The sequence below is a fragment of the Agelaius tricolor genome, unplaced genomic scaffold (genome assembly GCF_023055355.1).
Source record: "Agelaius tricolor isolate 1412-34295 unplaced genomic scaffold, bAgeTri1.0.p SCAF_2, whole genome shotgun sequence".
Classification (NCBI taxonomy): domain Eukaryota; kingdom Metazoa; phylum Chordata; class Aves; order Passeriformes; family Icteridae; genus Agelaius; species Agelaius tricolor.
In genome coordinates, this window is record NW_027269262.1 from 29,776,813 (window position 1) to 29,801,037 (window position 24,225).

Consider the following 24,225-nt stretch of genomic DNA (forward strand, 5'->3'; position numbering starts at 1 on the left):
AGAATCATGCAGATTATCAAGTGCCCTTCTAGTAATGTCTGGGAAAGCTCAAACTGCTTTAATACACAGAGCACACACTCAGGAGAAATACAGCTGTCATCTAAAAAATGGAGGGGTGAAGGGAGATGGGGAAATGAGTTGGTCAACACTGTTCTCCTGCTTAGACAAAAAGAACATGTAAATAAACTGACCTTAAGTACATTTAAGCTGAAGAGCGAGAGGTTCTGCTGCACATTAAAGCCCTACCTTCTTTAAGGAGAAAAGACTTGCTGGAATTAGGAAGGATACTGTATCACACAGTTATACAATACAAGGATACCAAACTTGACAACTCATGAAACAATACATTCAACATTGTGTCTAGAGTGGCTTCTTACTTACAGAACAAAATCTTTTTAAGAAAGCTTTGTATAATGTAAGCTTTTATCCCCATATTGGAATTTTCACTGCCTTTGGAAAACCACATTATTGTGTTTATAGCTGTATTTTGAAAGGCTTTTTCTTTTTCAAATTCTTCCTCAATGAACCCTGTGAAATCATTACTTTTTTCCTACAGCCATTTTAATACTTTTGTTGACCTTTTGTTATCCATTCACCCATCAGATCCAGACTTAAGCCCCTCCCTCTCCTTTAGAAATTTAGAGCTATAAACTGCAAGACCAATCTGCCAAGGTACAGATGCTCTGACAAATGTACTTACAGGGTTCAGCTCTTCAGTTATAGAAGTTATAGAAGTCCTAAGATAAAGGCTTTTTCCAGAGCAGAGAATACTTCAATAACACATTTACAGAAAGCATATTCTTACACAGTGCCACAGCTATTACGAACAAAATAATCCATCTATCCGTTTACATGAAAATTAAAATTCTTAATGAAAGAAACTTTATAAATTTCCTGGAGCTTTCCAACTATGCAATTTGCAATGCAAATGTTGGCATATTTTGCATGGGGAAGAAGGAAGGGGAACACAGAAGCTTTATTCTGTGGCAATTCCCAAATACTTTATCCCACATATTTCTTCACTTACAGAGGGAAGACTCATTTCTGTACCACCATAGTACTGTGTGCAACAACTTTGCTTCCACACAGTACAGACAAATATGTCTGAACTAACTTGGACCCTACTACCCAAACACAATGGTCTGCTTTTTAATTAAATTTTCAAATTAGAAGTAGGAACATCTTATCCTTCAGACTAAAGCTCATTAGGTTTAAATTCAAAATCTTTGTAACCAGGTAAGATTAAGAGAACTTTGCCTTACTCAGATAAGGAACCTTATAAAGTGATTCAACATTTTAAAAGTGACTTCTGTAAAGGTCTGCATGCAACCATTTAACAAATTTAACTGTGCACTTAAGTGTGAATAGTGATAGAAGAGACATAATTTAAAATACACCATAAAACAAATACAGTTTTACATGAAAGACATATCCATTAGTGACAGACATTTATTTTAGAATTAAAGCATCTCAGAATATGGTGAAACAGAGAATAAAACAAACTTTCAAGTTGCTTAAGGAAGTAAGTAGAAATACCTTACTGTCAAGCTTTAGCATAACACTTCCAAGTCCTCTGATGGGCCGTGGAGCAAGAGCTTCCTGACGTTCCTTCACAAAACTTTCCACTAGTTGCCACCAACTTTTGCAGTGCTTTGCCATGAAGTTCAAAACTCCAAAATGAACCACGAATTTTTTAAGTGCCCAAACTGTAACCACAAGAAGGAAATTTACTATCAGAGATTTCAGAGGAGCACCACAAGACTACTTATTTTTATTCTATTCTGGAAGACTGATTAAAAAAAAGGAAAAGACTCTTGAGTTTTATTTCCCATTAAAAACTTCTGGAATTTGGCAGTGTTTTTAGTACTAATCTCCTCACTATCTTTGCAGCTGTGCTTATCCACATGGAACTTAGATGACAGCACAAGAAAAGTAACAGCACACTACCCAAACTGCAACTCAGACTTGATCAAGGCCTGGGATAAGAAGGTGCCACTCCATTATTCCAGTACAGTGGATTTCTTCCATATCCACGCACACACACCATGCCAAATGGTTCCACATAAAGTACCACAATCAGAACTTAACAGCACCTTACACATAAAAGAAAATCTTCAGCCTAAATTCTTAAGCTTTAGGCCTTCTAAGTTGTTAAAGTGTATCTTTCCTTCAAGAACTGACACCACATCATGCAGAATTTCACAGTAAAGAAGCATCCATTTAAATCTTCTTTTGAAATATTACTGATAAGATTTTGCTTTTAAACATTAAAGAAAGCTATTTGTGATTAGCATTTCATCTTGGTAACACAGCATATTGCAGTTTCCATCACTACTTGTAACTTCACTTTTTTTAATAAATTTTTTTTGGTGACTATTCTCCAAACTAGATTCATTACTTACTGCCATACATGAGCTCCACAACAGTTGGCAATACATCACTTCATCATAAAAAATTCACATCATGTTTCTACTTGGAGAAGTGTAAAATGGCATACATAGCCAAAAAGGTCAACTTTCACTGCCTACAGGGCATTTATCCAAATTCCACAAGAGCTTATTCTCTGGAAGCCACACATGTAATAGTTTATGTTCTTGTTTTGGAGAGCCAGCGCAATGATTTGCTGACATTTAGTTCACTTACCCTCTGGCACCACCATGTGGCAAATATGGGATTTATTCTCTTGAAGAAACAGAATAATCGAATAATTTCTCTAATAAAATGAGTGGCAAAGATACAAAAAAGGAGAAAACACAGTGCAAGTGCCAGCATTGAACTTAAAGGCTGAGGTTTCTGTGATGAAATGCAGCTCATGGTCACAACACAAACTGCTGCTCAGCAAAGCCAGGCAGGCTTGCATTTTACAAGGTGAACAAGATCCTCAAATGGCATTCTAATCTTCCACTGTTACTTAAGTGTAAGTGTTTACACAGTATCTTCTGAAAAAGTGTACTGTTACTCATTGCAAAGGAGGTGCTACAGTCAAACAGCTGTAAACATATTAAGTTAAAAAGAGACAAGAGAGGAAAAGCTAAAGAAACTGTTATTTCTAATTGTTATTAGAAAGCACTGAGCAAAAGAAGAAAGACTGCATAATAACAAGTTCCAAACATCTGCAGGAAGCAGAAAATTACCTGAAAAAATTAAAAAAAAAAAAGATACAACAGAACAAGCAAGGAAGCAAATGAAACATCTTAGAAAGAGACAATATCAGGATTTCCAGGCTCAAATCACTCAGTAAAATGCTGCAAGTGCTCCACAACGTGTTTCATTGCTTAGCTTTTCAATTCATAGCAATTCTTTCACCTTTTCATTTTATGGTATAATTATGGTATCATTTTCCCACCCTCTACACTAAGCAATTTTTAAAGACCATTTCATTCCAAGTAAAGAATAAATGCATTCAAGGAAAAATATTAAAGGCAGCAAGGTGTTTCTAATAATCTAAATGCTACTTTGTGTGAGTCCTCTTTACCAGTATAAGGAACTCTGGCGAAATTAACACCTATTTAGGGTTTTGGGGGCTTTTACATACTAGAAGCATCCTCTTTAAGGTTTCAGAAGTGCTTTAAGTTCTTGTTAGTCTCTTTAAACTTGAACCATTGCAAGGAAACTTGCTTTATTAGCCTTCCTATTTTCCTAGTATTTTTACAATTCCCTCTCTTTTAGCCATGCAGACTATCATCACTCACCTTCTGACCTTTAATGTAATCCACTGTTCTAAGTTTGGCTCTGTTCATCATTATACTGCCCATGTGTAATATCTTTCTGATGATTCAGTTCTATGCCTCAAAAAAGCACGTCATGGCCCAGTGTCACTGCTAAGGCAACAAGTCACAAATATTCCCAAAAGCAATTTCTCTTTTGGATTAGTTTATTGTTTGGGTAGTTATTTTAGACCTAATGACTGTCAGGAGCAGTATTCATCTGTCTCATTTAGATGTGTACTTTAATGCAGACTTGTGTGGCTCAAGCTTAAACCAGTCACTTCTGTCTAGCTGCAGAACTGCTGCTCCCCTTTTTCCTCACATGTAGGGGTTTCTGAACAGTGGTTAAGTTACTCCTTGACTTTACAGTAAACTAGTCACGTAAACTCTGCTTCTAATAAGTCTAAAATTTATCTTCTAATTGCTTTTTCACTCCTGATTGCCATCTCCCATGACACCCAGACACCAACACTGGGAAGTTCCTTCTGTAGTAGCTATACTGGAATGAAACAAAGGTCAAACCCCTCTCTGCTTTACCGCGCATCCAGCTATTTATAAGTCTTGCCATCACATTACCCCTTAGCTGCTGCTGCAGTGCCACAGCCAAAGGTGCAGCTGTTCCTTTCTCCATGCCTTGGAGTTCACAGCCCTTCCAATCTCTAAGTGTGACCCCCAAGTCACAAGTTCCAGATGGTTTACAGAGCTTTGTGTTCTGTGCACAGGCTTTGGTAGCAGGGTGGCCTCTGGGGTGGCCACCAGGGGAAGAGACCAGGGGTTGCCTTGTCCCAGACAGAGCTCCATCCCTGGGCAAAGCTGAGCCCGTCAGGCACGGGTGTGGTGCTTCAGTGGAAATGTATCTAAGGAAGGGCAGAAACCCTGGGCAGGGACAGCAGGAAGGAACACAGAAAAAGTGACTAGAGAGGAAAAAGGAACAGAAGGATGAAGAGAGGTAATGAAAAGGCCAGGGAAGCAGAAGTGCTCTGCAGAGGAGCACACACATCCCTCAGAGGGACCATGGCCTACAGAGGATCCATGCTGGAGCAGGTACACATCTTGAAGGGACTGTGGCCTAGGGATAAGGAAAATCCAAGCCCATTCCTCCCTAAAGGGAATAAGCCCACATTAAAACACTGGAAGAATGACTGGTTTGGAGGGTATTTGGCCACTAGCTGGGGCCAACCCACCACACTTGGTAAAAAATAAAATAGGTACATTCAAGTGATAAATGCATTTTAAAATGCTAAAAACTAGCATTTTAACTGAAGTTTAGAGAAAATCCAAGAAAACTAGGAAACCCACTTTGTTTACAGTAAGGGGATGGGAAGAAACGCCTTCCAATTCATAGTAGCTCACACATACTCCCAGAGTTCCCATTTTCCCCTTTCACTGCCCCAAAAGAGTAGAGGAAAAAGTGACACCCAGTTTTAAAATAATATCTTTTGATAGCTATTGTAACAATTCCAATTCTTACCTGATATACAGGAGAACACATGCATATAGATGTGAAGCAACAAAGCTAATTAACCTCAGACCTAAAATTGGAACCACATTTATCTTGTCACTTGTCCACAGTGCCTAGCAACCCATTTTTTACAGAAATTAAAAGTTAACATGAGCTCTACTTCACTACTGAATAACAGCTAAACTATTCTTCATTTATAGGTGTAAAAATATGAAAGAACTGACATCAGGAGAAAGAACTAACTGGTCTAAACCAAAAGTATTCTTACTATGTAAGGTGTGGTCCTAAATTATTTAAGGCAACTACAACAGTCAATAGACAAAGCAATTTAACAGAGTTGTTCACTACAAGGTAATAGCCAGGGCACATCAATCCTCCTTTTTGAAGCTACAGTTCATCTTGTCTTAACAAGTCATGAAAAAGCTTTTATTTAAAACTCATACAAGCCTACAAGCCTTTTCTCCTGTTAACATGATGCCAAACATTTCTAGTAATTGGATTATTACCTGCAAATGGCACTGGCAACAGCTGCACAATCCAAAAATTTAGCCAGATCTGAACAATGACAATGGCCCACACAAGAGTAACAAAGTAAATATCACTAGTTTTCTTTTTTCTAAGAAAAGATCCAATCTCAGTTCTTTGTCTGTTCCCAGAAGATGATGAAGAGGAGGTGCCGAAAGATGATGAAGCTCGTGGAGGTGGAGGCTGATCACTTTCTGCTGTTGATCCTAAAACAAACACATGCAAACAAAGAAATGGAAATTATCACATTAATATTCACCACAAAATAGAATATGTTCCCTATTCCCAAATTATCTCCTTTTTTTTTGGAAGGTGGGGGTGAAGGAAGTGACAGCAGCAGAAGGCTGTGTTTTTGTTGGTTTGGGGTTGGTTTTTTTCTTTTAATTTCTCTAAAAGAATGAGACAGCCTTGGCACTGATCTGCATTTTGAAAAGCTTGAACAAGGCTGTGTAAACTCTCCCACATCCTGCATCACCATGCCAAGCAGTGCTGAGAGGAAGAGAGATGAGAAGTTGCTACAGGCCTCTAAGAGGGTTCCTGTCCCTGCAGGTAAATTACAACCCAAATATGTTTTATCAAAGAACTATAAGACCATGAAAAACACAAAATATAATTAACTTCTAGAAAAAAATCTGAAGTCTTAAAATAAATCTTTCACTTCCCTTTACTTCAAGTACTCAAAAAGGAATCTTGATTTGCTCAAAACTCATTTAAACAGAACAAAAAATATAGATTATGCATTGAAGAGAAAGCTTGTATCTTACAACTGTCTCACTACTTTTCCAGATCACTACTTTTCCAGATCACAACACAAACATAGGAGCACTCACACTGTCATCCTAAATTCCTTGCTCTGTGTAACAAATATTAGTAACATCAAGCACAAGTTAGTGGATAACAAATTTTGTCAGTCTCTCACTCACAAGTTAGCTAACAAGAAATTAAATTCAAAAATGTAAACTGATGTGTTAAAGACCCTATACATAAACAAGTCTTTTCATGCAAAAATATCATGTTCAAATTAAAATTTTTGGATGCAGAACATGCCAATTTATTTATTTGTTTATTTGATCTTTCAGTTGCTGGATGACACCAAATCCATCTTCAGCCACTCTATGTAAAATCTCTCCCTGAAAACAGCAATAGTAGCTTTTACTGTGGCTCTGTGCTGTTGTCCAAATGCACACATTGCCCACACATCACTACTTGAGCAAAGTCTGCAGCCATAGTGCAGGAAGGCACACACAGAAAAACCTGAAAAGTTTCTCTGTGCTGAAGCATAAAAGGCAATTTAATATGCTGGTACCTACCACACAGCTGGTAAACAAGGAGCACAACTCTGTGACTGGGCTTGTGCCACAGATGCATCATCTCCCATAAAGAAAAACTGCATAAAAACTGTACTACAGCATACTACATGCACAGCAGTCAAACTACTCATGTTCCACACACACGTTTTTAGCTGCAGTGTGTCACCAAAACCATTCCTAGCCTAAAGCATGACAGCTAAAATGTTCAAAAAGACAACACTCATTTGTCATACAGTAAAGAGTAAGTAACAAACTGCATCCTCACGCAGCAGATGATCACTTCTCTTTTCTTGCAGAAAACTGTGCTGTCCACTTATTCTAGGTAAGTGGAACTACTTTTACAGCTTATGAACACATCCCCACCACACCAAAACAACAGTGCAAATCCATTGATTCACCCAGCTGGAATTGACACTGGATGACAGAAACATCAGATGATTGCTGGTTATGTATTTGGTGGAACTCCAGAATATTCATGAAGAAACTATGGCACACAACCTGAAAGAAGGAATTCTGCAAGCAGCTAAGCACAGCAGAAGCTTCAGGTGGGGAGGTTATTGGCAAATCAGTGTGTATCTCCAGGGGATGATGGCCAGCCCTACTCTACAAACAATTTTTCTTACGGGGAGAGTAAAAGTTACCTGTAAAAAGAAATTTTCCTAAAAAGACAAAGTATTTTTGTCATACAGAAGAAAGTCTGTGATACCCCTGTACTTCTCAGTCTATATGTAATAAAGCAGAAGAGAACTAACAGAAACAAATGGATGCACTAAGAAACACAAATTTGAAAGCTGTATACCCATAATAATTTTCTCCTTCAATTTATTCAACACTTTGTACAGTTCTGCTCCAAAGTTAATATAATCAACATAAGAGGCAATAATACAACAAGCAGAAACTCAAATATTTATCAAACAAAAGCACCAAAAGCAAAAACAGAATAATTAGCTGAAGTCTATGCCTAAGATGAAAGTTATTCAATATTTTTTGCCCAAAAACTCCTTAGTAGAGTGAACCTTTGGGAAATAAAAGAGAACATTCCTTCTTTTTGTAATGAAAAATTTGATTGACATATTTTTGCAATGAAGAATTACTTAATTAAATAGCAGCAACAGCAATGTTAAAAGCAGTAACAATTTATCAGTCCTATTTCTTACAGTTTCCCTGTAAGTAGACTGTACACAGAACACAAAACAGAGGGGCAAGAGATGAGGGAATAAAAAAGGAAAAAAAAGAAATAGGAAAAGAAAGAAAGAGGAAAAAGTTCTAGGGCATCCCAAGGCAAGAAAGCTTTTTCAGAATGCAGTTCTGCAGCACTTTTAGCAAAACTAAATTGTCACTCCCGATGAGCCAGTACTCTCCTCATGACAAACAGGCCTGCATCAGAACTGCCATTTCGATGACTCTCAAAAACCAGTTCACAAAGCTGATCCACCCAGAAAAGAACCAAAATTGCAAATGAAAAAAGTCACCTTCTGCTGGCAAGATATGCTCTGCAAACCAAGGTGTGAGTGCCTTGTCAACACAAACAGAAAAACAGAACTGTCAGTACAGTGATTTTGTGTAACATCAGTTTCTGTAAAATCCCATTTAGTGTGCTTCATGATATTTTGAGATATGAAACCTGAAAAACACCTTTCTATCTTCCAACTAATGAGACCATGACAGTCTAAACAGCTAGCACAATGCTCAGGAAAAAATTCTAGCAAAATCAGAATGAATGGTACTTCTTTGAACAACAACAAAAAAAGAACAAATTTTCCAGGCTGCCTTATTAAGACCTGTTCTTTTCATTACACAGTATGTTCTCTGTCACATCAATTTCTTGCTGTTACAGAATTTTGAATCATTCTCCTCCCCAGGGAGAAGACAAAGAAACTGTAACATAAAGAGAAGGGCAGGTGTCTGTATCTCTATGCAGGGCATAAGTTAGGAAAAAGTAATTTTATTACTATTAATGAAGAAGTCCCCAGAACATCAGGATGAAGGTACTCTTTCATGAAGGACCACATTTTTCTGTGCTTTTAAGTGAGAAATATTTCTTATGCTTTTTCTCTAAGAAAACAAAGTAGGGAGGCCAAAAGGGAACCTGAAAGTCATTACTTCATTTAAGGATTTTAGTATCTACCATATTTGAAGCTAACAAGACAATAGAATCTTCTCTACAAAGTACTGCAGTGGCATCTGCTTCAGAAATTGCAGAATTCTTCTTTGCTGTATACACTGGAAACTCTTGGAAGACCAGGAGGGAACACTTAGACCACATGAACTGGTACCATTAAACTCCTCACCACCAGTACTAAATACCAGTGTTCAACAATAAAATATGGAAAAACATGAGTGTTCAGAAAAAAATATAAAATCAACAAAGCTTATACTCCCTCAGTCTTTTAATAAACAATTTTAAGCCCGGTTGTTCTGTAATGGATTTAATACAGTGTCAGGAAAACCAAAAAAGCAGTAAGTTCTTAAGCTTGTACATAAAACATTTTGCTGTACAAGAATAATACTTCATCATCACTCACAAAAGATCCAAACCAAAGATGGCCAACATTATGATTAATATATCACAGAACAGAATACTAATTTTTATGAGACTGTTGGAAAATTATTTTAGCTGTTGTTAGGAATTAAAAGAAAACTCCATGCAATTTTTTTTGTGCTGTGAAGGAAAACAACAGAATTCACAAGCCAAAAAAAACCCTCATCTGGTTAGCTGTTCCAAGAGAAGTCAAAAGATATAAAGAAAAGATATAAAAGACACATTTGAAAAACTGATGTAGTTATCTGTTCTTGAAAATAGAAAGTAAACGGTCTTAAAGAAGTGAAAAAATAAGAACTGGTAAATTTAAAAAATAGCAATGAAAGAACACAACCACTTACATAGCCTATTTGTGGGCATCTGTTACTTTTCCAGATTTCAAAATTCAGCTTAAAAAAATTTTGCATCTCCAAAATTAAAGATTGGTCACAGAAATACAGGAGAACTGTCACCATAATGCTCTGAGGTCAAATTTCAGGACAGAATTCCATAGCCTTCTATGTTTATATTGATGATAGTAATGTAAAATGTAGATAAAAAGATAAGAGTAAGTTGTCTAAAGCTGCCATTTTTAGATTTAAAAGTTAAGTTTTGGAAGTTCACATTCTGTCAAGTTTAATGATGTTTGGTTTGGTTTGCAGGAAATGGATGAAACTTTTCAATTTCCAGAGATCTCAGTAATAGCTTAATTTTCTAGTACCACATTTCATCAAAGACCTACCCAAAAAAAAGTTGGTAAAGTCCAAAATCACTGATGTATATGTAAACACTTTGTCTGAACTCTTTTAAGCCAATTGCCTTATAAAAAGTGAAAGTATCATGTTACTCAAGATACAATGTCAAGTAAACTCACTACAGGAAGGACTTTGAGCGTGCCATATTTAAAGTAGTGGGGTTTTTTCCTCACTGCAATGTACACAAAAATTCTTCCAGTCTGTCTGTACTTGGTCTAGAAATCCAGCTATGTAACATGTAACTGCCAACAAATCCAAAGGCTAGAAAAATTAAAGTAATTAACAATGAAGAACAGGAAAAAAAAAAATCACACCTTCATTCTAAAAAACCCCCACAAAACAGTAATGAATCCTTCTAGTCAGGTCTTCAACAGCCACATAAATTATCCTTTGCTAGACAGCTTTTATACTAGCATCTTCTTGACATTTTTTAAAAACAGATAGACCTGATTCTCAATTTGGACACTATTTGGGACAGAATGAAGAGGTTATGGACTATTTTGAAATTTTATGTGAATTTCATTCATTTTCATGCCTTTAGAGCAAATTCAAATGTTTCTTACAGAGTATTCAGTCACCTGAGGGTTGGGAGGAATGTTCATTATTGGACTCATCTTCTGTCATTGAAATTGCCATGGCAATTGTTGAAGCAGCAATGGAAATCATCTGACCAGGAAGCTCTGCCCCTGTAAAATATATACATGCATGTGAGTAACAAAAAGCTTAAGCCTTAAAATGTTTTATTTGGTGTTAGATATCCACTGGAGCTGTCACACAGCAGAATTTATATGCATGGATGCTGTGAGTGTTTAGTATGTATTATAAGTAGTTAATATGATCAAACAGGAATGAGTGCTATTAATTTCAGTATTATAATACACCTGCAGCCAGAACTCAAAACCAGTTATTTGCTTAGTGCTTTTCTTGATAATGAACTGCTACCAACCAAGACATTCACAGATGCTGACATTCTGATTATTAAAGTTTTTTTTTATACCAGTTAATCATCTTTACTAACCAACTAAAACATCCAGACAGGAAAAAGGTTTCCTTCATCGGGAATTTACGATGACTTTGCGTTTTTCAAAACTGACTTGCAACAGGAAAAAAACTATTCTTCTCAACATCTAAACACAAAACATATTTTTAAGAAACTTATTTAAAAATAAATAACTGGATATTGTAAACTTGCTGGAGGGAGTTATCTTGGTTTCTCTCATAGTCAGCATAATAGGAGCTAATAAACTCATATTGCTCATTTCTTTCAAAATTAGCCTCCGATTTCAAACATCCTGGGCTACCTTCATTCCTGAAATTATATATTGAAATCCATAAACTCAAGGAATTTGGCTCAAAAATGAGTCGCTACTTTACCATGGAAAAGAAACATCAGTCCATGGCAATCACTTTCTGTAAAGAATCCAAGATTCACTTCAGCACGAGTAAACCACTTTGAAACACAATAAACATCCTATAGCAAATTCTTGCAATCCATATGCTATTGAATTTATGGGGATACAGTCCAGATTATTTCATGTGACTTAAGTGAATTTTTGCCTCCAACAGTAAAAGAAACAGTGACTTTTCCTTACCAGAAGACTCCTTTCCATTCTGCTGTTCATGCAACATGCCTACTGTCATCAGAACAACTATAACCAGAAATACAGGAATTCTCCAGGAACCTGCCACAGAAGCTGAAAGATACAGTGTTGGGATTTTTTTTTTAACAAGAAAAATTACACCATTAATAAACCCTACATTTAGCAAAACCAACAAAGGCAGCACATCAACCAAAAAACAAAGAAGTCATAAAACAAACAGGCTTTCTACATTAAAGAAAAGGAAGAATAGAAAACAAACATGAACAAGTTTCTCAATGAACAAATCAAGTTGTTGCTGTTCCTAACTTCAGTGATATTATGTAGATAGAGAAGAATTTTGAAAACAACATTCAAAATCACATGAAAATACACACAGAATTAAAACATTTTTGATAACAGTGAAGTGTCATGTTCCCCCCAAAAATGTGTATTTATGTTAGATCTCCACAGAATGAGATTTTCCTTGGATTTTGCCTATTCAGCCTGTACTACCAGTAAATACAAGACTGTCAAAATTTAGGCAAATGCAAAGTTACTACATATAGCTTAAACCTCAGGAAGCATACCCACGTGGTGAGAACCCTTGAAACCTGCTGCTAAAGTAAAGTAAATCATGAGGTACACTGTGAAACCTTCTTTCATGGCAGTCTTCTATTAACAGCATGATTCTTCCACCATAAACTCTGATATGAGAACATCTATTATATTAAATGTGTAACACAAATCTAAAAGATTACTATAATCTTATAGTTGTATTAACAGATTATAGAGATTACTGGCAAATGTATTTTATACTGCTGATATCATCCTGATATGCTTGTTGACTACCAATAGAGTTTTTTTTTTGCTTCTGTTACAACTATTAAACACATTTTGCAGCTTCAGCCTTGGTTAATGGCAGGCTTTCAATAAAATATCACAAATGAATGTCTAAAGCCAGCCTCATGTGACCCCAGCCTTTCCTCACTGTCAAGAAGTTCACATTGTCTGTGAACCAAGTAAGGGGAAAGCACGGGAAGTACAAAGGCATGAGGAGTGGAAGACATTGCTCAGCATCTTGATGCCTTCCCACTCCCTACTCTAATGCTCCCTTCTGGACCACAATTACTAAACAGACAAAATAGCTTGCATTTCAGCTAAGACTATTTCACAGATTTAGCAGAAGAGCAAGTGAGGAGCTTTGTTTGCAGAACCCTCAGTTATCAGAATAATAACTTCTTGTTACTCACCTAAGTGAAAGAGCAGCATAATCCAGACAGGAACAGAGATTGCTTTTAAGTAACGTTCAGTGCTTATATTCCACTTGAATGAAACCATCAGCAGGTAACCAACTACCAGTGTCCATATCTTTAAGAAAAAGATACACACAGGTATGTATACATATATCAAAAGAGAGCTCTACTGTACTCATGTTTGTGTATACACTCATGCACACACCCATAACTGTCATAGACAGAGAACTGAAGTCAGCTTGTAAGCCTTTGAGAAGCCCACATTTTAATTAATTATATGAGTTCATCAGCAGCACCTATGTGACCAGAAGGAGACAAAGCTGGCCAGCACAGCATGCTGCACTCATTCCAGCATGGAGCAATTTGCCAGCTCCTGTGTTTCAGTCCAAAGAGACAAAAGGGAGCTTAAGCCAAAGAAGCCATTAGGAAGCACAACAAAAACTGCTGTCCCTCAGTGGTGCCAGTTCACAAAACAGATGCCTTTATAGGACATGTAATTTTTTCGTTTTTTTAACTAAACAAACCAAAGACAGGAAGACATCAGTGACAACTTGGGTTTGCTGCTTCTAAGTGCCTTCTACTACTCTACTCATCAGATAAATCACAATACAGATTTGGAGTTAAGAATCTTGAGATGATGAATTTGAGCTGAAAAGAAAGAAGAAGGAAGGAAGGAAGAAGAGGTAACAGGAGGTGAAAAGCTGCTACTCAGGAGAGGATGTGAAATAAAAGAAGTACGAATACCTGTAAAAATTAAAACCCAGTGTTTCATTCTTAAAATAAATAACTGAAGGCATTTCTGGCTCAAATTCAACGAACATTGCCTATCCATTACCAGTTAAGTACACTTTCAAATTTACACTTATAAATCCATAAATACCAATGAAGTTTGAATAGAATTTCTGTTTGAAGAGAATTTGCTGAATCAGACATCACTGTAAGAAGGAAGAATGCACAGGCAGAGACACAGAACAAGCAATTAGGAAAAACACAGCACAGGAGTTTTCACCTCTACTCTGCACTATACAACTCATGCTGAAAACACAAGTCTCTGAAAAGCAGGTTTGAGTGGCTACTGCCACATACCTAACTGGTGGAGCGAAATCTTAACTGTACTGAATTGAGCAGACAAGCAGTGAGTGATGTCCTGATAACTTCAGAGGGAATGATTGAATATGCAAGATTATGTAAAATCACATGTGAACAAAGGTATGCCTGCCCTTTGCACACTAATGCAGACTCAAAATAATTGTCTAAAACTAACACAACCCGTGGACATCAAGACTAAAGTCACAAACAAACAGAAATTTTTACCAGAAATGCACAGTAGCACTCCTTTAATAGGTTGAAACATAAATTCACTTAAAGGGCACTTCACAGCCCAGCTCTAATTGCAAGAGATAACTCATCACAAAGATACTATCCCACTCCCTAACATCAGCCATACAGCATCTCTGTATGATGAACATTCCAGTTCCAAGCAGATTTTCTCATTAGCTTTTAAATTTAATGATAAATTACAAACAGGAGACTCAGTGCGTTCAGTAATTTAAACTTTCTGTTTAAAAACAAGTAGGAGGCTAACAGGGTATAAGCCTATGTTTAACAGCCAACAAAGCAAAACACACCACACTGGTTTTATCCATGCATGTAGCTGAACATAATAGGGCTTAGGTATTTAATAATTTTTTTTGTGTTTGAAATTAAAATAATTAATAAGTTATCATTTCTAAAAGCTTAGCAAATGATCCAAGCTGAAATCTTTATTTCCATTGAATAGACAGAAATTGCTTACTTTTAAATAAATCAGTCACCCTTTTTCAGAGATCAAACAATAACCTTCCTGAAGCTCTCTAAAAAGAACTGTGTAGTCAACTGACTGGGGCAAGAAGTTTAATTTCAGCGACACCACAGAATAATCAGCTCTTTATTGGTTAGTGTTATGGCCAAGCACATCCCTAGACTGCAAGAACCAGTGCACAGGAACTAGGGTAGCCTACTTCCAACAGTTCAGAGCTGAAAGCAACCGACAAGATAAATTAACTTAAATTGACATGGACTAGGATTTCATCCCATACTGACTTGGCAACAGCATACTTTTTTTTTCCTTAACCCTTTAAAAGCATGTTACATAATTCTTCCCATTGTTTTTCTGGATGGTCTCCAAAAGTTTTGGCTTGAAAAGCATGGAGAATATTAATAGCCTCTCTCTATTATATGTCATTCTCAAGAACTGACATAATTGAAACAAAGAATGAAAGACTGCCTACTTTCACTAAAATTAAGCTACTGCAATTATTGCACTGAAACTGTAACTGATAAGGTTCCTTGCTAAGACAATGCCTATAAATTTAATTTATAAGGGTGTACAGCTAACCAGGTAACTAATACATACATTTCAGATTTTGCAGAATGTGTTAGCTATCATCAACTATTTATCAAGCTGAAATCAGTTGCAGACCCTAACTTTCACCAGGAACTCTGACATTTTAAATCACTCCTTAATCACAATTATTATTTACAGGCATGCACAACTTCCATATATTCCAACTTCGGGATAGTTTAATCCTGCTAGCTGCCCTTCTTCCTTCCCTTGCCTATCTTAACAGAAAGCCAAGACATCATTTTCCCATCTCCCCTGCTGCAGTTTGCAGCATCTCTCACAAACTGAACTAAGTGTTGCTTTGCCTTTAGACATGTAAAACTGCCCACTTTTGTGAATAAATAGTGCTAAGACTGAAGAGTAACTTCTTGGATTTTAGCATCCATTTCTGTGTTAAAGTGGCAAATTTAAGAGGCAGATTTAGAGACATCTAAGGCAACGATGAAGGGCTTTAGTTCTCTTTAAATTGCCAACTAGAGACAAAATTAGACCATAGAAAGATGCAACTTTTGCGTTAAACTCCAGCATCCGCTTCAGTGATTTTTCTTTGAAATTTCAGTGCTGGAAAGTCAAGGATTTATCAGCATGAACTATCACAAACACTACTAAAAGTTTGTTTCTCCTTGCTGTTGAAGAAATTGAAGGATTTGAAAATCGGAGACACTCTTTTGGCTTTGACCTCATTTTTCAAGAACAAACTCTACTCAACTTTTGACAACATTTATACCGATTTATGTTGGAGAGTAAAATTCCTTATTTACACAATTCACTCTCCTTTTTCCTATCAACAAGTTAACCTCTGTGGGGAAGGTTTTGCAGATGAGTGCATTCAATAGCTCACTGCTACTGGAAGTGGCAACTCATTATCTCCTATTGCCAGCTGGGCAGTCCCACCTCTTCTGCACAACAGCTTCAACATTCATCCAGCCAGCTCAAGATCCCTAAGCTCATAAAAAACTACCTGTAATTCAGTTATAGCAAAATAAGCTCACAGAGGTATGGCAGGCACCAACAACACGGCAAAAGAAGCATATGCAGAAGGGGAACAGGCAAGAAGAGCTTCCCACTGCAAAGCTGTTGGAATGATTTAGTCTTCCATGGAATGCTGCCCCAACACCTCAACATCCAGCAGAAAACACATTTCCCACCTGCTTCATGTGCCTTCTCAGGCACATGTGGTTGTGACAGCCTGGTCAGAGAGAGAAAGCCAGATAAACTTTCCCAGGAATTGTTCTGGGAAAAGCTGTGAGAAGCTCAGAGAAAAGAATTCAAACAATTCTTATCTTAAGGCTCTGCAGCTGGTCTTTTGAACAGTTGTTTCTCATTAGATGTTTACCAAAGGGTAATTGCCAACAGTGACAGTGTTTTAATTACAGGACCAATCAGGTTCACCTGCATCGGAACCGTGTATAAAAAGAATGGGCTTCCTAATAAAATTATTATTATTAGCCTCCTGGAGGCTATTAATTATTATTATTATTAGCTGGAGACCTGGAGTCTATGTGCCACTCATTCACCCGTTCCTGACCCAACAGTGACAGGCACACGGCATGATTCTTGGGGTGGTCCTGTACAAGGCCAGGAGTGGGACTTCAGTGATCTTTCTGGGTCCCTTCAACTCAGGATATTCCATGATTCTATGAACCACTCCACAAGTAAATACAGTGAAGACTGAGAAGATGAACCAATAGCTAATTCTTTTAATACATGCCCTGCCAACCTGCCAAAATGTTTCAGTTTTCAACAAGTCAGCACCTAGAAAACAGAGTCTGAACTCTTTCCTTCTCTTACTGCAGCTCTACTCTCTCCCCTGGCCATTTTGAAATGATGCTTTTTCCCTGGCTGCTCTTTCCCACTTGGAAATCATACAGCAAGGTTTTTAAGAGTCTGATTTAGGTTTTGGTTTGTTTGGGGGATTTTAACTGAACTTTAATTTAAACTGTTTGATGGATCTACAGATCTAATTCAAATTGCTTTCTATTTTCCAGTCTCAGTTTTTTGAAAAGGAAAAAAAAAAGGAAAAAAAAGGCCAAACTACCTCAACAGTTCCCTTTAATATTTTAAAACAAAATTTTCATTTGGAAATAGAGATTTTAATTAGCTTTTCTCAAAATAAAAAATAATTTAAAATATTGACCAAGCATTAACACAGCACTTTTGCAAACTTTTAAAACAGCTCTGCAGAGCAAAGATGGTTTAAAGAGGTGATCCTATGACACCAGTTCACTGTTTCTACATCTCCTCCTCAGTGGAGATGCAGGCTGACAAAGGAAAATGAACCCACCAAAAAAGCTGAGCAGAAGAGCGTTGGACTTGAAAAATGAAGTGGCACAAGGCATTAAATGCACTGCTAAAAGCCAAACTGTGTTTGCCTTCAAAAAAAATCAGTGTCTTCTTTATCTGCCTGTTCATTTGAAAATTATTTTCTAAACAACATAAAGGATAATAAGGAGGTAGGTAACAAATTATGAAGATGTCATTTTGATTCCAGTTTCCAGAAGCAAAATTAATTTACTGTAGCTTTAGCGCAGTTTCATTAGTACACAAGAGGAAACATGCCATAATGTGCAGAACAAGTGTGTAACTGCCTGTCCTTAAGTAAGGAGGCAGCCTTTATCAAACATAAGAAAATACCCAAACTGCAGCTAATCACACAAGACTATTTTTCACCTCAGAGCACAGACAAGCACCTCCTCCCTTCACTTAGGAGGCCTTTATTTACCTAGAGCAGGTTCTAAGTGGACACAAGTAAGTTATTCCTTGCCCCAAGTCCAAAGGACTTGAACTGTGTGCCCAGACTTTTTCTTCTAGAGCCCCCAAACATGACATATATCCATGCTGGTATTTCTGGCATTAAAAAAACACAGACTAGTAAACCACATGAAACAGAAACATGGTGTTCAGTGAGATCACCCCTTTTTGAAAGGATGAAAGTATGAACTTATAACGAGAACCCTGGGGCAGGGGGAAACAACCATTAAAATAGTACTGCCACACAGGGGCTGAAAATTATTTTCAATGTGTCCTGCAACATTTCCTACACTGAATTTAAAAAGAAAACATAAAACCTAAGATATCCAGAAGACTGAAGCAATGTATGTTGAGAATACTTCTCATTTAGTTCACTTTTCCTGTCTTAATACAAAAGCTACTTATGAGAAACTAGTAATAAAAATGCTATTCAGAAATCAAATGTATTAAGAGTCTCTTCCAAAAAGAGGCTTCCCAGAGAACATCAAATTCTTTCCTTGCAGACAGAGCACCACTCCTCTGACATATTTCATGGTAACACTTGAGGAGCAAGAGATGGCTCCTCAACACACACAATTTCTTCACCTTCTTCTTTTATTATATAGACCACAGTTAAAATTTTGCTGGACAGTTCCATAACAATCATTCCTTTCAGAGATGCTGGAAAAATAAACATCATTGTGTTCAACCATACATATACATACCAGTAAATAGCTAATATCATGTAGCATATATCATTAGGCCTTATGCTGCTGCCAGCTTTGAGGCTGTAGTTCCTGCATGTAATTTGGAACAAGCTCCTTGGCTTCTCCAAGAAAGGTATCTCACTGCAGGCTCTTCCAAAACTGAGGGTGGGTGTGTGGAAGGCAAAAACAACAGTAGAAAACACTATCAACATTCCAGACTCTCCCTGCCTCTCCCCATCTTGTTTTTAAACAGGCCACATGTGGTCTCTACATAGTTTATCTCTACCACAAAAAGTTGTGAAAGCACACTAAAATCTGTGGTTTTGGTAAGATGTGTTTGCAGTCAGTATTTGGCTGCAACATTTATAAGCCAGGATACCATAATAATAAAGGATAATAAACAGCAGAAAGAATACTTAAGAGCTTGTTCAGGCATTTGTTTTGGTTTGGGAGTTTTTTAAGGTGGACAAGGCTGCTCTAAGAAGAAAAGGAAGGAAAAAAAAGCCCACTTATGCTAAACCCTCAAAGAAATAGAAATTGTACACACATTAAAAATCAGAAGTGTGCCCTTTTCTTTAACAGAAGAGAAATTGCCCCATCAGGTGAACTCAACAAAACATAGATGCTTTTTTGCCTCCACAGGAGATATTCAATAAGACTGTGGAAGCCAAACACCTCAGAGCATGAAGAATGCTTGGAGAATTTCAGTCTGCAAGGGCTGCTGGGGGAGTGACACTTAGTGCAACATAAATGGAGGTTCCCCTGGTGGATGTCTTGCACAGAATCCCTGATGGGGGCAGACAGTACACCAGCCAAAATAGGCAGCATGTACTCTGACAATATTCCAATACAGCAGTCATGGCAATGGTGGGCAATAGTGTTTCCAGATCTGCCCAGCACCATGGTGAGGATAAGACTGATTAAGTGCTCTAACTGCATGGAAATCCCCAGAACAACATGAGTTGTACCTCATACAGTCAGAGACATAAAAATACACTGACGCACACATGTGACTACACTGTTGTGAGCCTGCAATAACCTCTGACAAACCAAGGAAGAAAGACTGGCCAGAGAGGAAGATTTCAACAGCCCTGTAATCAAGTTCACTACAGAGGATTCTGCTCATTATGATTACATCAAATTTAATTTACGAAGATGAACCTCGGGGCCAACACAGAGCAGCTGTATTTATAATTGTTATTATTTATAAATGTTATAATTCTTAACATCTGCTGGGATCTACAAACTATCTTGTTTCCCAAATAAATATGAGCACATAAATTCTTCTTCTAAAAAAAGAAGAAAATATAATTAATTGCTGGAATTGGATATATATTAACTTAAGTGTAAAACATCAGCCTAAAGTAGTTTGAACTCTTGCCACAAAGCAAAAGAATTTGGTTTTTAGATAGAGTGCTGGACATAGGCCCAGCTCCTACAAAACTAGTGAAATTGCTGCAGCCCAAAAGTATGTAGGACTATATTCAGTCCACTATAGGACAAACTCCCACTCTTTCCAAGAAAAAAACTATAGAGAAAAACATTCCCCTTCCCTAATATATGAAAATGCTGTTTGTTCAGGGTCCTCTGCATAAGAATTCTGCAAATAACCAAAAGAAGGCTGGAGTCAGAACAAGGAACTCATCTGGAATTTTTAACCAGCCTCTAATTTAAGGCCCAGCAGCCAACTACATTTTTTGAGCAAGCTTCTTCAAAGATGATAAAGCCTGAAGGGAAAGAAAAGGAGAACATGGGAGCACGATGCTTGTAGACTAGCCTAAGAACTTGAACTTGTTCTCCAAATGCAGTGTTTTGCAATCAGCTATCAAACAATCCAGTCATGGAGGTACCCAAATTCCTGAACTGCAGGTGTAACTTAAGAGCCACCGATGGAACACAGGCACTTCTGAATCTTGACTCATCAACGCCATCAATGGCTTTGCCAGATGTGAGGACAGCAGGACAGGAAAGCTCCCTAACATACTGGTGCCAAGATACGCCTTACCATGTCATTGTCACATGCAATTTCTGCCTTTAAAGAACTTTCTTTTTTTCTAGAACTTAAGAGGAGAGTTTCTGTCTCAGTATCATGGCCTAGTAGATACCATAAAAATACCTTTAGTTAGAGAATAACAAATCAGTATTCCAAATGCCCATAATTCTAATGATAGGCATCCACTCACTTCTCTAGCACAGGAGAAGGAATCAGAAAGGGAGAAGACAATCATGAATACAGAAGGAACCATGGAGGATTCAGAGCCAGAGAATAATGGTACAATGGAGAAACCAACTCGTAATATCCCAAATTCCTGTGCAGCTAACAAGCAGAACATATGCATGCAAATAGAGCCCTGCAATATAACACGGCAATTAAATGGCTTTTAAAGTGCTTAACTGAAGTTAAAACTGGCACTATTAACTGATCCAGCTCAGGGCTCCTCAGCAGCATGGATAAAATTAAATTATCCTGCTACAGCTCTGAGATAACACACATCAAGCGCTGCAAAATTAAAAAAACTGGACTAAGAAAACACTGCAAAGTGTACAGATGATGCCAGACCGAGCAGCAGCTATTTACAAAGGAAAGCCCACATTTTTTTTCTCCTATAAGGCCCCAGAAAGAGACACAGACAGCTTGCCTAGAAAGCAACTGGTTTGCTAAAGGAACTCTGTGATCAGTTACCTTGACACAAACCCAAAATCTTCCCAAGTAACTCACGTCTGAAGAGTTCTGGGAGCTTACTATGTTTTGTGCAGTTAATATCCTACCACAGTTCAATGAACATCAGTGTTAAATCAGAAGGATCAGAGACTGCTAAACAAGGTTTCACTGAGCAGGCACAGACATCCAGCAGTGCATTACAGCCATAGTTACAAGCCTCAATAAGTGCAGCTTCCTTCAGTACCCTTATATTTACACAGCATTATGTATGGCTTAATTAAGAAACTTTTATTAAAAGCCTGGACTTAGCCAGATCAGTTAGTACAGCAATATTATAGATTTGTTAAAAAGAAAACAAAGAGGTCAGCGCAAAGTTCTTAAAAAAATCTTAAGCTTACCAAGCAAATTGTGTGGCAACAAGTCAAAGCTTCCCACTAGTACCAGGCCATGCTTTAGCTCTGTTACTACTCAGCTGAAAGTAAACATGGTAGTATTTTGCCTCTTTATAAAGAGAGAATGTATCTCTGTCTATTCAGTCCTAATTATACTTCTAAGGACAGAACAGACCAGAAACACATGTCCTCTGACATCTTCCAGGACCAAATAAAGTCAAGAAAATCTTTTCCCCCAGTGTTTACTTTCAAGAGGCTAAACACATTCTTCTGTCCATTCTATTCAGACTAGAGGCGGTCTGTCAAAATATTCTCTGGCAGTCCATTCAGGAGCACTGCTACCTAGAGAAAGGGCATACTTTTTTTGTTTAAAAGACAGAGCCACTTTTGAAAAGTCTTTGACACTAAGAAACCTGAGCATGCCAGTTATACATCAGTATTTAACAAAAGTACAACTTACTGATCTGACCTTTCACATATCCATTTGCTTCTGATACGTAGCACTTTTTGTATTTTCAGTTATAAGTAACAAACTGTAAAAGAGTTCTGCCAGAAGTTCTAACTATGCTACCTACTGAACAGAACGCAAGGAAAAGTAGTCTCCCAGCATTTGTTAGCATCAGTAACATTTTCTAAGTTAAACAGCTTTACTTTTTAAAGTTCAAATTGCCTTTGCACTGTTTGATACGCTAAGAAGAAAAAGAAAACCCTACACAGTACACCGAGAAGTAAGCCTTAAGGCGCCTTCCCCCATCCCGGGTTACTTGCGGAGCTGCGCTGCTATTTCGCAACACTTTAACACACACCTTAGAACTCAACAAGCCTCGATGTTTACCCAAGAGCTCGCCTGAATCACCTCTGACTTAACAGCATCTCCAGAAGCGGGACATGCCTAAAGCGCGGCCGCGGAACACCGACACTCCCTCAGGCACTCACTCACCCACTGGCTGCTGAAGTAGTCGAGCCCCTGGCAGATGATGCGGGCGGCCTGTGCCAGCAGCACCTGCACGCCCAGCGAGCTGCCCAGGCAGTAGAGCCCGTAGAGCAGCGGGCCCCCGGCGCCCAGCAGCAGCAGGAGCCGCCGCCGCCGCAGCACCTGCTCGCCCAGCGCCTCCACGCCGTAGTTGGCGAAGCAGATGGGCAGCAGGAGGGCGGCCAGCAGCACCGGGGTGCGGGAGCGGTGCAGGCGGCCCAGCCAGCGCCGCCCCAGCGCCGTCAGCGAGGTCTTGAAGGGGTGCAGGAAGGTTCCGCAGAGCACGGCCCAGAGCAGCGGCCGCAGGAACGCCTCCAGGATGAAGTACACGAGGACGGCGGCGCCGCAACACAGCCCCGCAAACAGCAGCGCCCCGGTGTTGTAGAAGGCCTGCTTGATCGGCTTCTCCAGCCGCGGCAGCGACATTCCCGCCGCCCCGCCCTGGCCGCCCAGCGGCAGCCGCGGCATGGCCGCACCCGCGCCAGGGGAGCCGCCCGCCCGCCGCTCCGCCACCGGCGAGTCCGGAGGGGCCGCGGCGAGACCCGCGTCCGGAGCCGCGGCGGGACCGGCGTCCGGAGCCGCGGGCTCCGCGCTGTCAGCCATGGCGGGCACGGGCACCGCCGCCGCGGGCGGGCGCGGAGCGGGGCCGGGAGTGCCCGGGCGGTCGTGCCCGAGGGCGCGCAGGGGCCCTGGGCTGTAGTGCCGCCGCCGCCGCCGCGCGGCTCCGGGCGTGCGCCCAGCCCGGCGGGAAAGGGGCGGTGCCGGCCGGGAAGCGAGCTGGGAAATGTAGTTCTGCTCCGGGAGAGAGGCGGCCGTGCTCACCGCACCCGGCAGGAGCTGCGGGGCTGTGCCCGGGCCCTGAGCCTGCCCCGTCCCCGCCGAGCACGGGCCCAGCGCCTTCGTGGCGTCCACTGAGGAAGGCGGCCAAAGGCTGGAGCGTGGAAAAGCCCAGCAGCTCGCGGCGCAACCTCATCCCCATCCCAAAGTGCAGCCCTGTCCTGCTTCGCTGAACGCTCTGCTCTCCCTACTGCTGCTGCAGTCTCGGGGAGCGGAGCAACTTCGGAGATCTGGAGTCATTGCATGCTGGAGAGCAAGACTGGTTGGACCAGCTGGAGAATTTTGTCTCGTCTGAACACGTTCTGGCAACAAATCGTTTAACAAAGAAGCGTCTGCTCTTTTACTGGCAGTCAGGCCCACTGAAGAAGTAGTTGTGCTGTGTGGTTTTTTAGACCTGACATTTATGACACTGTACCATCAAATGCTAT

General features: G+C 39.3%; 1 protein-coding gene across 2 annotated transcripts in view; it reads right to left on the minus strand.

Annotated features, from left to right (window-relative positions):
- TMEM245 (transmembrane protein 245) overlaps positions 1 to 23,711 on the minus strand; it is a 77,860-nt gene extending 54,149 nt beyond the window's left edge. Inside the window, exons 1-6 of one of the 2 annotated variants that reach the window (XM_071455086.1) lie at positions 22,928 to 23,711; positions 13,111 to 13,228; positions 11,873 to 11,974; positions 10,859 to 10,966; positions 5,676 to 5,900; positions 1,537 to 1,706 (exon numbers count right to left, since the gene is read on the minus strand). In XM_071455086.1, coding sequence (XP_071311187.1) covers positions 1,537 to 1,706; positions 5,676 to 5,900; positions 10,859 to 10,966; positions 11,873 to 11,974; positions 13,111 to 13,228; positions 22,928 to 23,563 — 1,359 coding nt within the window. In that variant the 5' untranslated portion in view covers positions 23,564 to 23,711. The remainder of the gene's footprint in view (positions 1 to 1,536; positions 1,707 to 5,675; positions 5,901 to 10,858; positions 10,967 to 11,872; positions 11,975 to 13,110; positions 13,229 to 22,927) is intronic. The other variant, XM_071455079.1, reaches the window with a different exon arrangement.
- Positions 23,712 to 24,225: the final 514 nt, after the last annotated feature.